General features: G+C 33.6%; 1 protein-coding gene across 5 annotated transcripts in view; it reads left to right on the forward strand.

The window, feature by feature from the left end:
* Window positions 1–14,639, forward strand: part of LOC5578262 (Down syndrome cell adhesion molecule-like protein Dscam2) — a 573,793-nt gene that overhangs the window by 554,672 nt on the left and 4,482 nt on the right. For 3 of the 5 annotated variants that reach the window (XM_021843982.1, XM_021843985.1, XM_021843983.1), the window contains exon 19: window positions 32–196. In XM_021843982.1, coding sequence (XP_021699674.1) covers window positions 32–196 — 165 coding nt within the window. The remainder of the gene's footprint in view (window positions 1–31; window positions 197–14,639) is intronic. The other 2 variants (XM_021843984.1, XM_021843986.1) reach the window with 2 other exon arrangements.

A 14,639-nucleotide genomic window follows, 5' to 3' on the forward strand; every position in this document is an offset into this window, starting at 1 on the left:
CGCTGTCTCCCGCAAAGCAAACCATTTTTAGATATAAATCAATTTATAGAATCTGACAATCCCGGATCCACAGATTCCGAAGTTAGGAAGATACTAACACTTCATATACCGATTACAGAATATGATACGCTTGGTTCCGAGTCCGACAACGACATGGCCTCGCGTTCTAACCAGTCCAACTACCGACATCACAGAGGTGAGTATTTTTTTTCTACTTCAATTCTACTTTAACTATTTTATTTGTTCTATTCTCACATGAAACATGTATAAATATTGAGGGGATTGAAAATGCTATTCTTGATTCTCCCAATTGGCTCTTGGTCACAATATCCATCTTCTCATAAAATTTGAGCTCATTAGGATGAGAACGGTGATTTGTTTGCAAATAATTATGGAGAATCTGCGCCATTCATTTAACCTTCTGTATGAGCGTAAAAAAATAAGTTTTATATGCCTTGGGGTCATATTGAACCAACATTTAAATCGCAATAACTTCAAACATTGGGTTTTTCTGCAGTTTTGTAACGAAAAAAAAAATATAAGGAATTTCAAGGATGGTGGTTCTTTGCGGAGAGGTTTAATATTTGCAGAACTTTAAACGCTTATTTCTCAGAAACAGTTTTAAATAAAATTATACTTTTTCCGGTGAAGATTTACTTCAAAGAAAGGGTCAGTTTATTACATATTGATTGGTTGGGAATTTCAAAGCATGATTGCTAATTGGTCTACAGACAATACATTGAATGTTTTCTTAATATAACATTCTACAACTAGCAGGCGCAAGTGAGCTACAAATATTTCGAACGCATATATCTCATTACCCGAGCAAAGTTGAATAGCAATATGATAACAAATATTGTTACCTGGTTATCATCATTTGATAACTGATTTTGTTATCATCTTGGCTGAATTAACAGCCAACATAACAAAAATGAGAACTCAAATTTATTTGTGGAATTACAAAGTAGGGGAAGTGGTGGTAAAATGAACAGGGGTGGTAACATGAACACCGTGCCTTTTAGCAAGAAAAAACAAATTTCGATGATTTTTTATCACGCATGGACGATTTACAGCATAAATCTGAGTGTTCGAGTTGATACATAGGTCAATTGAACTGAAAGTATCAACGAAAACTAAAATTTTACAAAACCACGTTTGGAAATAAGAACTGACGTAACTCTTAGCTCGGAAGACTTGAGGTTTTTCAGTGAGGTGAATAACATTATGATATGATGTCAAATCTGATACCTTTAGAATTCTGTTTGAATGGGTTACAATCATTAATGGATGTATTTTCGGTAGGGCAATGAAATTTTTCAGAAATATTTGTTTTGCTCACGTTTTTTGCGTAGTGTTCATTTTACCACCAACCACTGTTCATTTTACCCACATAGTGAAGGTAAAATGAACATTTGCATCGCTTTTCGATAGTAAGGAAAATATGTGAAAATTAAGCTATTTTAGTATGAATCCATGACGCTGCTATAGATTATATCCCTATTTTTGATGTTGTACGATAGAACTATACAAATTTCTCGTTTTTCTATCAGAAACAAGATGATTTTCTTAAGGTGTTCATTTTACCACCCCTTCCCCTAATAGTAAATTAAATTATCAGTGAGTTCAAGTTGATAACTAAGTTAAGCACAGCATATTTTTTTGAATTTTATGGTCATAATTCACGCAAAAGTTTTAAGATACGAGTGTATTGGATTGAACTTAAGCTTCAAATAATTTTACAAAATTTTGTATGACGAAAAGTCAACTTTGTTTATCAACACACACTTTGAAAAAATTGTATGGGAAAGATGCGTATTATCAACCTGTTATCAATAATGTCTGTCACGAATACAATGACCGACCGGTTATGTTATCATTCGGTTATCATTGATAACAGAATATCAAATTTATAACAGTGATAATGAAAGTTGTTATCATGTTGATATCATCTAGTTATCCGCCGTTGCTCGGGTATGCAAAACTGCAAGTTCTCGACAAAGTTGTTCGTTGGGTATAGGACCGTGTTCCATACGCTTGATTAGTTCGATATTCTAACACAAGGAGGCACTAGTGAGCCTTCAAAATTTAAAATTGAGAATTTTTTGATAAGTTTTCAATTATGCACTGTATGTTCGGTTATTTCGATAGTCTGCCACAAGGAGGTTTGAGCATTGAAAATTTTTAACTTTCATAACTGCAAATCCAAATGAGAAGGTTGGTGTTTTCAGTAAAGTGGTTTGATAGCTAGCTCTTGCAGTATATGTCTGATTGATTCGATACTCGGTGAAAGAGAGGCTGAATATTTCAACAGATTTTATATCAATAGTAACGAACGAAAGAGCATTTTGGTCGAAGGTACCAGTCTTCAAGATTGAGTTAAGAATATTAATGAAATATAAATGAATTTGAAATGTTTGATGCTCGATAGAACCCGCTAGTGTCACTATTGCGAGCTACTCAGGTATGCTAGCAAATTTACTGAAAACACCATCCTGCTATTTGATCTGCAACCTGAGATACAGTATTGGACAAAACATTTGCAACTTTTTCGATTTTTCATACAAAATGACCAACTTTGGAAAGCTATATCTTAGTTATTTATGGACCGATTTGAATGAAATTTTGGCAGAACATCAGACATAACTTGAATTTTAACATATATGTTTGAATGATTTTTCCAATCACAAGTTTAAGAGCAGTAACGGTTTGACTAAAGTGAATTTTTTTGACGATTTTTTATAAATGACATTACTAAACATATTGAAGGAATAGTTTCATGGTATCTTCATCAAAGTTGTAGATTTTAATGAGATGAACAAGTTTGCTGAAGACAGTTTTTTTTGTAAGGCTATCAGATTTTGAGATAAATAGTTTTGAATTTTTCGTCAAAAATTACACTTTAGTTAAACCGTTGTTACTTATAAACTCGTTATTGGAAAAAATACTCAAACATATTTGTTAAAATTCAAGTTATATCTGGTGTTCTGTGAAAATTTCATTCGAATCGGTCCATAAATAACTGAGATCTAGCTTACCAAAGTTGGTCATTTTGTATGGAAAATCGAAAAAGTTGCAAATGTTTTGTCCAATACTGTATATGAGTTTTTAAATTTTAATTATCATTAACGACAATATTTTACTCATCATGAATACGGACTCACAAAAAAGCATTGCAACACACAGTTGCATATTGAATCACCCACCAAAAAGTTTAGCATCACATCGAAACAGATAGATTCACTTTGTTATATCTCGAGATCGTTATGATTTGCAAAGAAACGATCTTCAGTAAAGTTGTCCAGAAGGTCAAGATCATTCGGAAGGCAAATAGTTTTGATCGAAATTTTTCCGCCAGATGGCGTTAGCGAGTATATAAAATGATCCTTTATCTCATAATCCAGATAAGATGGAAAATACGAGCCTTCGACAAAGTTATCTTGAAAATCTAGAACATCCGAAGGAAAACAGTTTAGGTTTGTCGCTAAGTGGCTCTACTCTTCTTTTTCTTTTAAGTATTACATCCCCAACTGAAAGGACCACTCTTTAGTTTTAGCATATACTGGCGATCAGTGGACCAATGACGCAATCTGGCGGGACAAAATTAATAACTCGGTAACGAAGCATTTGGTGTCTTCCACATAGTTTTTTTTTTTGTAAAAACAAGGACCATCTACTGACATTAACGGATAGTCCGTGAATCGTCCGCATAAGTGGCGTCACAATCTAACTTTTTACTGTGGCGTTCTAGAAACTTGGCGTGTTCGGCAAAGCTGTTCATTTTAACAAAATAAACAACTCTCACGAAGACGTCAAAATTCCACAACCTGTTGTTTTCGAGTGACCAAATTAGTGAAAGAACGAGTTTTTCAATGCGTTTGACATTTTTTAAGAACCTTGTCATATTATATTTGTTGCTGTTTTTTTTCATATTATATTTGTTGCTGATAAAAATGTAACAAAAACAAGCTTTAGTGGAAAATTTTAAGTAATACGACGCATAAAAGTTAACACCAACACACGGCGCACAGTAAAAGTCAAAAAAACAAAAGAATTTAATCAACCCTTTTAAATTTATAGCTAGCGTAAAAAGCTGGATATTATTCCAATGAAGTTAAATTTCCATGAGTTGCTCTTTGGCGTTCCCTTTTTAGAAATAACGAGTCATGGAACAACACTTTTTGAAAACTGTTTAAAAAAGCCATCATAGCAGCCATAAAATTGAGTTTTAGAGCAGTTCCTTGTGTTGATATCAATGGATAGTAGATGGTAGAGATTGAAACTGGGTACCGTAAAATGGGGTGAAGTTGATCACTTTTGAGCGATTCTGTTCTATAATTCCTTGTAGGCTGCATGTATTCTCATCCAAATATTTTTAAAACCTGTACTGGTTGGATGTATATTGAATTATAGAAACGAAACTTTTACGAATTGTTCTCATAATAACGAAAACAATTTTTAGAAATCAAAATGTGAAGTTTTTGATTCCGGGGTGAAGTTGATCAATTACTGTGACATGTTTCCTAAAACAAAGAGACATGCTAATTACTAAATTTGGGATCACTGATCTCGAATCAAGTCTCAAAAATCTTACATCTTGTTGATAAATCGGTCAATTTTAGGATTGAATGTTGTGAAATCCAGAATACCCTAAATAAAACGCCTAAAGGTATGCAATTTTCTTTGAAATTGGCAACTCGCTCACAAAAAGAACATTTTTATCTCTGAAAATGATTTTTTTATACTCAATGCAATTATAAAGCTGGATTCACCGAACATATATGGAATGTACAAAACAGTTTTTTTTTAAATGTTGTCTCTATATAGCCTTGGCAATAGTCGAAATTTTAGGGTAGAACCCTTTAACAGTTCATCGAACATTTCCTTAAAAATCTGTTTTTTTTTCATGGTATAACTATATTGAACGACGAACCGAATTTAGAAACATCAAGAGCAGTTATCAGGTAATACGATATGACTTTTTTGTGATAATTGAAAACGGTTAATAGCTCTCTTGGCAGTTCATACATGTGGGTACGGGAATGATCAACTTCTCCCCACTGATCAACTACATCCCTAATTACGGTACATCTATGTTTTTCTTCAATGATATAAATGAAATACAGGTCGGACTCGATTATCTGAAGTATAGATTTTTTTTTCACTGCGGATAATCGAATCTTCCGGATAATAAAACCTCAAAAAAGTAAAATCTGCGATAAAAGAGCTTAAATATTATTTTCTTTCGTTGTTTTATTTATATGATGCAGTGGCGTAGCCAGAAATTATTTCTAAGAACATTAGAGGTCTTGAAAAAAAAATTGACCAACATACACAAAAAAAAACTTTTTTCAAATCTCCATTTCCCAACTTACTTCCCAATCTGATAAACCATACATATTGAATATTGCAATACCAAATTATCTAAAATGTATTCATAAAAACTGAAAGAACAAGAATATAAAAAACATACTTCGGATAATCGAGTCCAACCTGTAGTTTGCTATGAAAAATTAATTTAACTATCGGCATCATGATTCAAGGCGAGTAATTTATTTTGGGAATGTGTTACTTGGGGATTTTTTTTTATTACCGTACGGGTTTGGGCCGAAGGGTCTCAGATTTTCATGAAACTTTTTCCACAGGCAGGGCTCATGGATATATGAATAAAAAAAAATTGAGAAAAATTCAGGGTCGCCTATTTTTCCGGAAAACTCAGGTGGAAATTTTTTGTTTTCCCTTGACACTACTTACTTTGAAAAATCATAACTCAAGAACGAAGCATCGTAGAAACAAAGTTTTTATATGAAAATTTAAGCAAATTTTCTCAAAAATCCAAAAAAAATATGAACTGGAAAGTTTTCCACAAAATTTTCCACCGTTGGGAAAATTCGTAAAGAAAAGCCGGAAAAACTATGCCCGAACTCGTGGAAAATTTTCAAAAAAATATTTTCGAGAAGGTAATTTTATAAGCTTTAATCACTGAAATTTTTGGAATGCACTTTTTTTTTCGTTTTTGAGTTATGGCCAATTTTGTGAAAAATGTCCAGATGTGCCATATAAGACTTTTCTTTGAAAAATCATAACTCAAGAACAAAACATTGTAGAAACAAAGTTTTTATATGAAAATTTAAGCAAATTTTCTCAGAAATCCAAAAAAAAATATGAACTGGAAAAAGGTTTCCACAAAATTTTCCACCTTAGGGAAATTCATAAAGAAAAGCTGGAAAATCTATGCCCGAACTAGCGGAAATTTTTAAATGAAATATTTTTAAGAAAGAAACTTTATAAACTTCAATTCTGGTAACTTTTAGGATGTACTTTTCTTTAGTTCCTGATCTATGGTCAATTTTGTGAAAAATGCAAAGATTTGCCATACATGCCTTTTCGTTTAAAAATCATGACTCAAGACTCATCATGATTTGGCGAACCGGATTCAAATTATCTCAAAAATATAAATTTTTTGAAATGGAATCAGTTTCCCAGGACATTTTTCACTGTTTATGAAAACAAATAATGAAAACCCGATAAGCTATTCCAGCTTTCAAACAATGTATAGTTGAAAAGAGCGATCAATAAGATCCAATCCTACAATATTTTTCAATACGCTCATTTTTCGTTCCTAAAACATGATCAAATATTGCTAGGATGAGCTGTTTGAACCATATATTTACAAATTTATAAGTTCATAAACAAAATTTCTTAAGAACGAAACTCAGAAGAACTCTTAAGAACGAAACTCAGAAATCAGAATGTAGGCAATTTTTTCCTGTTAGGTAACTACAAAATTGACAGTTAAATACTTAAATGGGTAGACAATATGACAAATAGGTATTTACCAATTCAAGTTTAAAGCGTTGAAATGGCTTGAGAATCATAAGTTTACCAAAAACTAGCAAAGAGCAGTGAGAAAGTGCAAGTGTTGTCTATCAGCTGTATATTCCTCGTTATTATTTTTTGTAAAGTGAAAAAAGTTTTCCCGAAGCTGTTGAAATGGACAAAGTTCAATATTACGAATACAATTCTTTATGCTGTAACCCCTTCGGACTGGACGGCCACAAATCAGTAAGGACAAATCTACGATCGATCAGCCAAGGCCTCATCAGTAAGTTTCATTCGAATGGAGTTCGGTGGATTACGGAAAAGATGAAAATTTGCGTGAATTATTTCTCCTCGTTGTGAAATTATCAACAAAGAGGAAAATGTAAATGATTTTATAGAAAACTTGAAAAATCTCACAGAGAAGTTTCTTGTGCATCAATTCAAAGTAGATAAACAAAATAAATGTATAAGAGCTAAAAAGGAATCACTAGTTGAAAACAAAGAAATAATGTGCCAGATGGATTTCGCGGAAAATTATTCGTGCGTGATACAAGATTCCATTCAAAGCCATTACTTTGTACGACCTCAATACATCCATTTGTAATTTATTACAAAGACAAATCTTCGATCAAAGTCTTAAATTTTGTTGTAATTGCTGACATAAAAGAGCATAACACGACATCAGTTTATGCTTTTCAAACAAAACTAATTTCAAAATTGAAAAATAAATTTCCTGAGCTTGAAAAAATTATTTATCTTTCAGATAGTTGCGGAGAGCAGTACAAAAATAAATCAAATTTCAAAAATGTATGCAACCATGAAAATGATTTTAAATTAAGAGCAGAATGGCACTTTTTCCCAACCTCACATGGAAAAGGTCCATGTGATGGTGTCGGTGGCAATATTAAGCGAATGGCTAGAGATGCTAGTATTAGAAAGTCAGCGGAAATTAATAACGCCAAACAATTTTTTGACTGGGCTGTGTCGCAAAAGGTGAAAGACAAATTTAAAAAAGATTGGGAATTCATCTATGCAACTGAAAATGACTATTCAGAGGCTGAAAAATTACTTCAGGAGAGATTTTCTAACCTTGTTCCAATTCCTGGAACAAAAATATATCATTCATTTATTCCAAAAGACGAACGAAGCATTTTTGCGAGTGAATTCTCAGAAGCACATAAAACCAAGAAAATACAGCATGCTTTGTTCTTAATACTACAAAGAAACGAAAATCTTCTGGTGGTAGCAACCAAAGGCAATCTTCCCGGTTGAAAAAATAGATAGTTTTAAGATAAAATGTAAGTTATGTACTGAATAATTGAATAAATAAAATTATAAAAAAATAAAAAGAATCTTATTTGTTCCATAGAAAAGAAAGAATCCCTTGGAATGGAAAAGAAACAGTTTTTTCAGCTTTGCTTAACGGTGTAATGTTTCATGAAAAATATAATCCAATCCGACTTATACTTCATTAAAACCAATCCCATATCGTTTCTTTCAGATCTTTTAGAAAATTTGCAATTGCTTTGATAAAAAAAACTTTGTTTTTCTGATGCATCGATTGAAATATGGGTTTTCAAAGAAAAGGCTAATATGGTCATTTTTCACAAAATTGACCATAACTCAGGAACAAAAAAAGTACATCCCAAAAGTTACTAGAATTGAAAATTATAATGTTTCCTTCTCAAAAATATTTCAATAAAAATTTTCCCGAGTTCGGGCATAGATTTTCCAGCTTTTCTTTATAAATTTCCCTAACGGTGGAAAATTTTGTGGAAAACTTTTTCCAGTTCATATTTTTTTTGGATTTTTGAGAAAATTTGCTTAAATTTTCATATAAAAACTTTGTTTCTACGATGCTTCGTTCTTCAGTTATGATTTTTCAAAGTAAGTAGTGTCAAGGGAAAACAAAAAATTTCCACCTGAGTTTTCCGGAAAAATAGGCGACCCTGAATTTTTCTCAATTTTTTTTTATTCATATATCCATGAGCCCTGCCTGTGGAAAAAGTTTCATGAAAATCTTAGACCCTTCGGCCCAATTTGTACGGTAATAAAAAAAATCCCCTCTTCTGATACAAAAAATCAAATTATAAAGCATATTCCTGTCGACATTTTAGAGCGCACGATCTCTTGTCGTGAGCCTGTAGATTTCTATTCAATCGGAATGAGGGTACTACTAGAATGAGCGTGGATACTTGGAGTTTTTTAAACATAGGATTCAGTTCAAAGGCAGCAATTTGGAGATTCCTTTGGTTTTGAGAAATGCTAGGTTGTTTAACAGACAAATATCCTGTTCGAAGGTCCCTGTTTGTACCGTAGGCAGACATCAATTTCATAAGAAAATAAGATTTTTTTTTCCGCTAATTTTGAGAATCATTCTTCAATATTTGTCATGAAATATTAATTGCGTTATAAAAAAACCTTCATCTAAAATTGTTCTATGTTGCCTAAAAATTTGAGCTTGCGATTTTTTGCGCTTTTAGAGATATTAAAGTTCAAAAATGCTCTATTTTTCATGTTTTTTTTTTCAATTCTATTGCGTCGTTTAATTGAAATTTTTCCACTGAAGTTTGTTTTCGCTATATTTTTATCAGCAAAATATATAATATAATATAATTCTTGGGAAAAATGTCAAACTTGGTGAAAACCCGTTTTTTATTTCACTAATGTAGTCTTATTTTGCCAATAACCCGAAAACAGTAGGTTGTGGAATTTTGACGTCTTCGAGAGAATTGTTTATTTTATCAAAAAGAAAAACTTTGCCAAACACGCCAAGTCTCTAGAACGTCATAATAAAAAGTTATACTGTGGCGTCACCTATGCGGACGATTTACTATCCGGTTAGATGGTCCTCGTTGTTACAAAAAAACTTTTTCGAAGACACCAAATGCTGGGAATGCTTCGTACCAGGGGGGTGCGAACTAAATATCTACTAGCAGCCAGCCAGTGCGCATCGTACCTTCGTGCTGTGCGTACACGAATTCTCTCTGCTCTTGGAAGTTTTCTTAAAAACAACCAAAAGCATTAAAACAGTACTTTTCAGTGCTAAAATTAAAAACGGTACTTTTCAGTACTATTTTTTCTACTATTGATCCCTTTACGATCCTTGTTTGGACCCGTGCCTTCGATTTTTCGTTAGACCCGTTGGCGAAAGCTAGCGGTGGTAATCCTTCTTGGACACCGTCTTGCGAAAAAAAACTTCTCGAAGGTCACGTCTTTTTTTTTTCGTTTATTAACTAAACATGGTATCAACAACTAACAAAAGGAAGGGTGAATCTCTGAATTAACAACTTCCTTCCAAAAAAGTGGGATTTAAAACTGTCACTAAACGTGGCATGAATGGAAAAAATGACGCTTCCCCGGAATGCGAACTTTCTTCCAAGGGTGAAATGAATAATTGTATCGAAATGAGCAATCAGTTCGATGCTCTAGACACATTTTCCGAACACCAAATCGAAGCAGCCTCTAGCCCAGGCTCTTTGATTCAAGTGAGGAAGCAAAGAGTGCCGCCTATCGTGGTCAGTTGTTCCGAATTTGGGGGATTTAGGCAGGAGATCTTGAACTCCATCAGGGGAATCAAGGTTTCCTTCCAAATCGCAAAGAAAGGAGACTGTCGCGTTTTGCCGGAAACTCTTAAAGATCGTGAACTTCTTCTCAAACCTCTTGAAGAGAAGAAGCACAATTTTTTTTACTTATGACGACAAAACTGAACGTTTGTTCAAAGTTGTCTTGAAAGGTCTCTCAAGTGACTATAAATCACCTGAAGAGATCAAAAATGGAATAAATGATTTACTTGGATTTTCCACAGTCCAAGTAATCATTATGAAAAGAGAACCCAATCTGGCATTGTTCGGAAAGGGCTTTCTCAAGAATATTATTTAGTTCACTTTAACCAAAAAGAACTAAATAATATGAAAGCTTTAGAAAAAGCAAAAATTTTGTTGGATGTCCGTGTGACGTGGGAACATTTCCAGAAACCTGGAGGAAATTACCAGATCCCCACTCAGTGCCGTCGGTGCCAAAAATGGGGTCATGGTACAAAAAATTGTCGCATGGAGGCTAAATGCATGATTTGTGGAGGTACTTCTCATGCCAAGGACGTCTGTCCAGTGAAGGAAGATACCACCAAGTTCATATGCTCTAATTGTGGGGCTAATCATAAGCCCAATTTTTGGAATTGTCCTTCACGCAAAAGAGTCATTGAGGCTCGTACCAGGCAGATGAAAGATAATATCCGTTACGATAACGGTCGTTTCCGGAACTTGCCTGGTAGAGAATCGACACACAGGTAACTCCTTCTCCGCTTCTTCGTCTACCGAAAATTCTAGTAGGAAATCATCTGATAATGTACCCACTTCAAGGGACATGTCTGCCTCTGATTTTAATTTTCTAACTGAACAATTGAATCTAATGATTGATGCAATGTTCAAAGCCACCACTATGACTGAAGCAGTCCAAGTAGGTGTAAAATTTACAAATCAAATTGTTATTGGATTACGTTTTTCTAATGGATTCAAATAATAATTTAAATATTTCAAATTGGAATGCTCGTTCTCTGAATGGTAAAGAGGACGAGCTGTTTAATTTTATTACAGTTAATAACGTGCATATAGGAGTTATTACCGAAACTTATTTAAAACCTGGATCTAAACTCAAAAGAGATCTTAACTTTTTTGTTAATCGTAATGATCGACTTGATGGGGCATGTGGGGAAGTTGCAATCATCATTCATAGGCGTATAAAACATCAACTGTTTTCGTCATTTTAAACTGAAGTTTTTGAAACTTTAGATGTTTCTGTTGAAACACAGCATGGTAAAAATACTTTCATAGCTGCCTATTTGCCTATTCAATTCTCTGTACAGCAAGTTAATTTGCTCCAAACTGACTTGCAAAAATTGATTCGCAATAAGTCAAATTTTTTTGTCATTGGTGACTTTAACCCCTCTACCGGCAGCTTCATTTTTTCACCACAAAAAAATATTCAAACAGCGATAACTTTTTTGTTTTTCGATGTTTTTGCACCATTTTTTCACCAGCCCTCAAAAAACTCTTCTATTTTGAGAATCTGTGCCGATATTGATCATAAGTCATTAAAATTCTCGTTAATAAAGAAATTAAAAAAAAAAATCATAAGCCATCTAGATCCAAAAATATTCCGAAATTTCTTGGGGGACCGACTTTTTTTCTAAAATCTACGTAAATATCTCAGGCTACAGATTTTTTCTTATGTTCGGTCATTCGCTGTTCGAAACAATACTTCGGTCATGGAATAATTCTCAAAGTAATTCCAACGGCAGAATTTTATTTGATAAGTGCTCTTCAGGATATTTCTCAATTCAATACCCTAATAGCCCTACATGTTTTTCCTCTTCTAGAAATCCATCTACGATTGACTTGGTCTTAACCGACTCTAGTCATCTATGTAGCCAATTAGTTACTCATGCTGATTTTGATTCAAAAATTTTGAAAATAAAATTTCTCAATTGGACCCTGGCTCTAAGCCCTTTTGGAAATTATCTAAAATCTTGAAAAAACCTCAGAAGCCCATACCGGCATTTAAAGAGGAAAACAAATTATTACTAACTAATTGCGAAAAAGCTTAAAAACTTGCTATGCAGTTTGAAAGTGCGCACAATTTTAATTTAGGACTTACTAGTCCAATTGAAAATCAAGTTACTCAGGACTTCGAAAATATTCTCAATCAAGAGAACGTTTTCGAAAATGCCTGGGAGACTGATTTGGAAGAAGTGAGAACTATTATTAAAAAATTCAAAAATATGAAAGCTCCTGGTGATGATGAAATTTTCTACATCCTCATCAAGAAACTTCCAGAAAGTAGCTTATCATTTTTAGTTGATATATTTAACATTTTTTTTCAATTAGCATATTTTCCTGACAAATGGAAAAATGCTAAGGTTGTTCCAATTTTAAAACCATACAAAAATCCTGCAGAAGCTTCTAGCTATCGTCCAATCAGTTTGCTTTCCTCCACCAGTAAACTTTTTGAAAAGGTTATTTTGAACAGAATGATGGCCCACATCAACGAAAATTCAATTTTTGCCAATGAACAGTTCGGATTCCGCCATGGACATTCGACCACTCATCAGCTTTTACGTGTAACAAATTTGATCCGTTCCAACAAATCTGAAGGCTATTCTACTGGTCTTGTTCTTCTAGACATAGAAAAAGCATTTGGTTTGATCGTAAAATTAGAAAACTTTAATTTTCCAACATACATTGTTAGAATAATTCAAAGTTATCTGTCAAATCGTACACTTCAGGTTAATTATCAGAACTCCAGATCTGAAAGACTTCCTGTAAAAGCTGGTGTTCCTCAAAGCAGCATTTTGGGACCAATATTATACAGTGGTCTCGGCAAACTTCGTCTTGCCATCAAGTACGCTATTGCAAAACGTCATGTAATCCCCCATACAAAATAACACCTGTGTCTTCTCCCGTTTTCCCTACTATTCCGGAGACTTTCCCAAACTTTTTCCTTGCTCGAACACGTCGCATCCCTTGTCGAGTTCAAAAGTGAAAAACTTACCTCAATCCGTTGATCCGTTCTCAAGTTATTTCGTGACATACAAACACCACTCCATTTTTATTTATATAGATTTTCACATCTGACTTACCTAAGTTACCTCAGGGATGTCAAGAATCCATGTTTGCGGATGACGCAGTCCTCTCCGCCAAAGGACAAAGTCTGCGTGTTAGCTGTAGTCGATTGCAAAAAAGTTTGGATATTTTTTCTTCATACTTGCAAAAATGGAAGATTTCTCCTAATGCTTCCAAAACTCAACTAATAATATTCGCACATAAACCAAAAGCTCTTTATTTGAAACCTTCAAGTAGACATGTTGTCACGATGAGAGGGGTTCCAATAAATTGGTCAGATGAAGATAAGTATCTAGGGCTCATGCTAGATAAGAATTTAACTTTCAAAAATCACAATGAGGGCATTCAAGCCAAATGTAATAAATATGTAAAATGTCTCTATCCCCTTATTAATAGAAAATCAAAACTTTGTCTTAAGAACAAGCTTTTGATATTCAAACAAATTTTCAGGCCAGCCATGTTGTATGCTGTACCAATATGGACTAGCTGTTGTAATACCAGAGAATTCAAAATAAAATTTTGAAAATGATTCTGAGGCTTCTTCCCTGGTATAGTATCAATGAGTTACATAGAATATCCAATGTTGAAACATTGGAACAAGTGTCAAATAAAATCATTAATAATTTCAGGCAAAAATCGTTGCAATCTTCTATTGCCACGATTAATGCGTTATATGTATAGGTTAAGTTAGGTTAAGTATATTAAAAACTTTTTTTTTCTCTTATATGCAGGTGAAATCAACTCACCTGTAAAAAATCTGAACTGCTGCGGCAAATGAAATGTAATATGTTGTTAACAAAATGTTAATTAATCATAAATTTGTTTTACCAAATAAGGATGATAGTGTTGTCTAATAACACAGAACACCTAGATATAAGAATTGAATGTAATGTTTGGAATAATACCAATAAAAAAAAAAGAAACAAAAAAAGTGTGCATCTTGAAAATGGTTTCCTACGAGACAAGCAAACAAACAACGATTAGCACTGGTAGAAAAAAATGTTGTCAAATTGAACGACCAAAATGTTGGAGACCACACCCCTCAGCTTCGTACGAGTTATTAATTTTGTCCTTGCAGATTGCGCCTCTAGCCCATAGTGCAGTGGCATGAAATTGGAATGCTAACGATGTGTGTCCATGGCGGCCTAATTTCAGCGAGAATTGCTCATATGTTCCTTCAGTCGCACAAGCAATAATAAA

This window comes from Aedes aegypti, chromosome 2 (assembly GCF_002204515.2).
Source record: "Aedes aegypti strain LVP_AGWG chromosome 2, AaegL5.0 Primary Assembly, whole genome shotgun sequence".
Classification (NCBI taxonomy): Eukaryota; Metazoa; Arthropoda; class Insecta; order Diptera; family Culicidae; genus Aedes; species Aedes aegypti.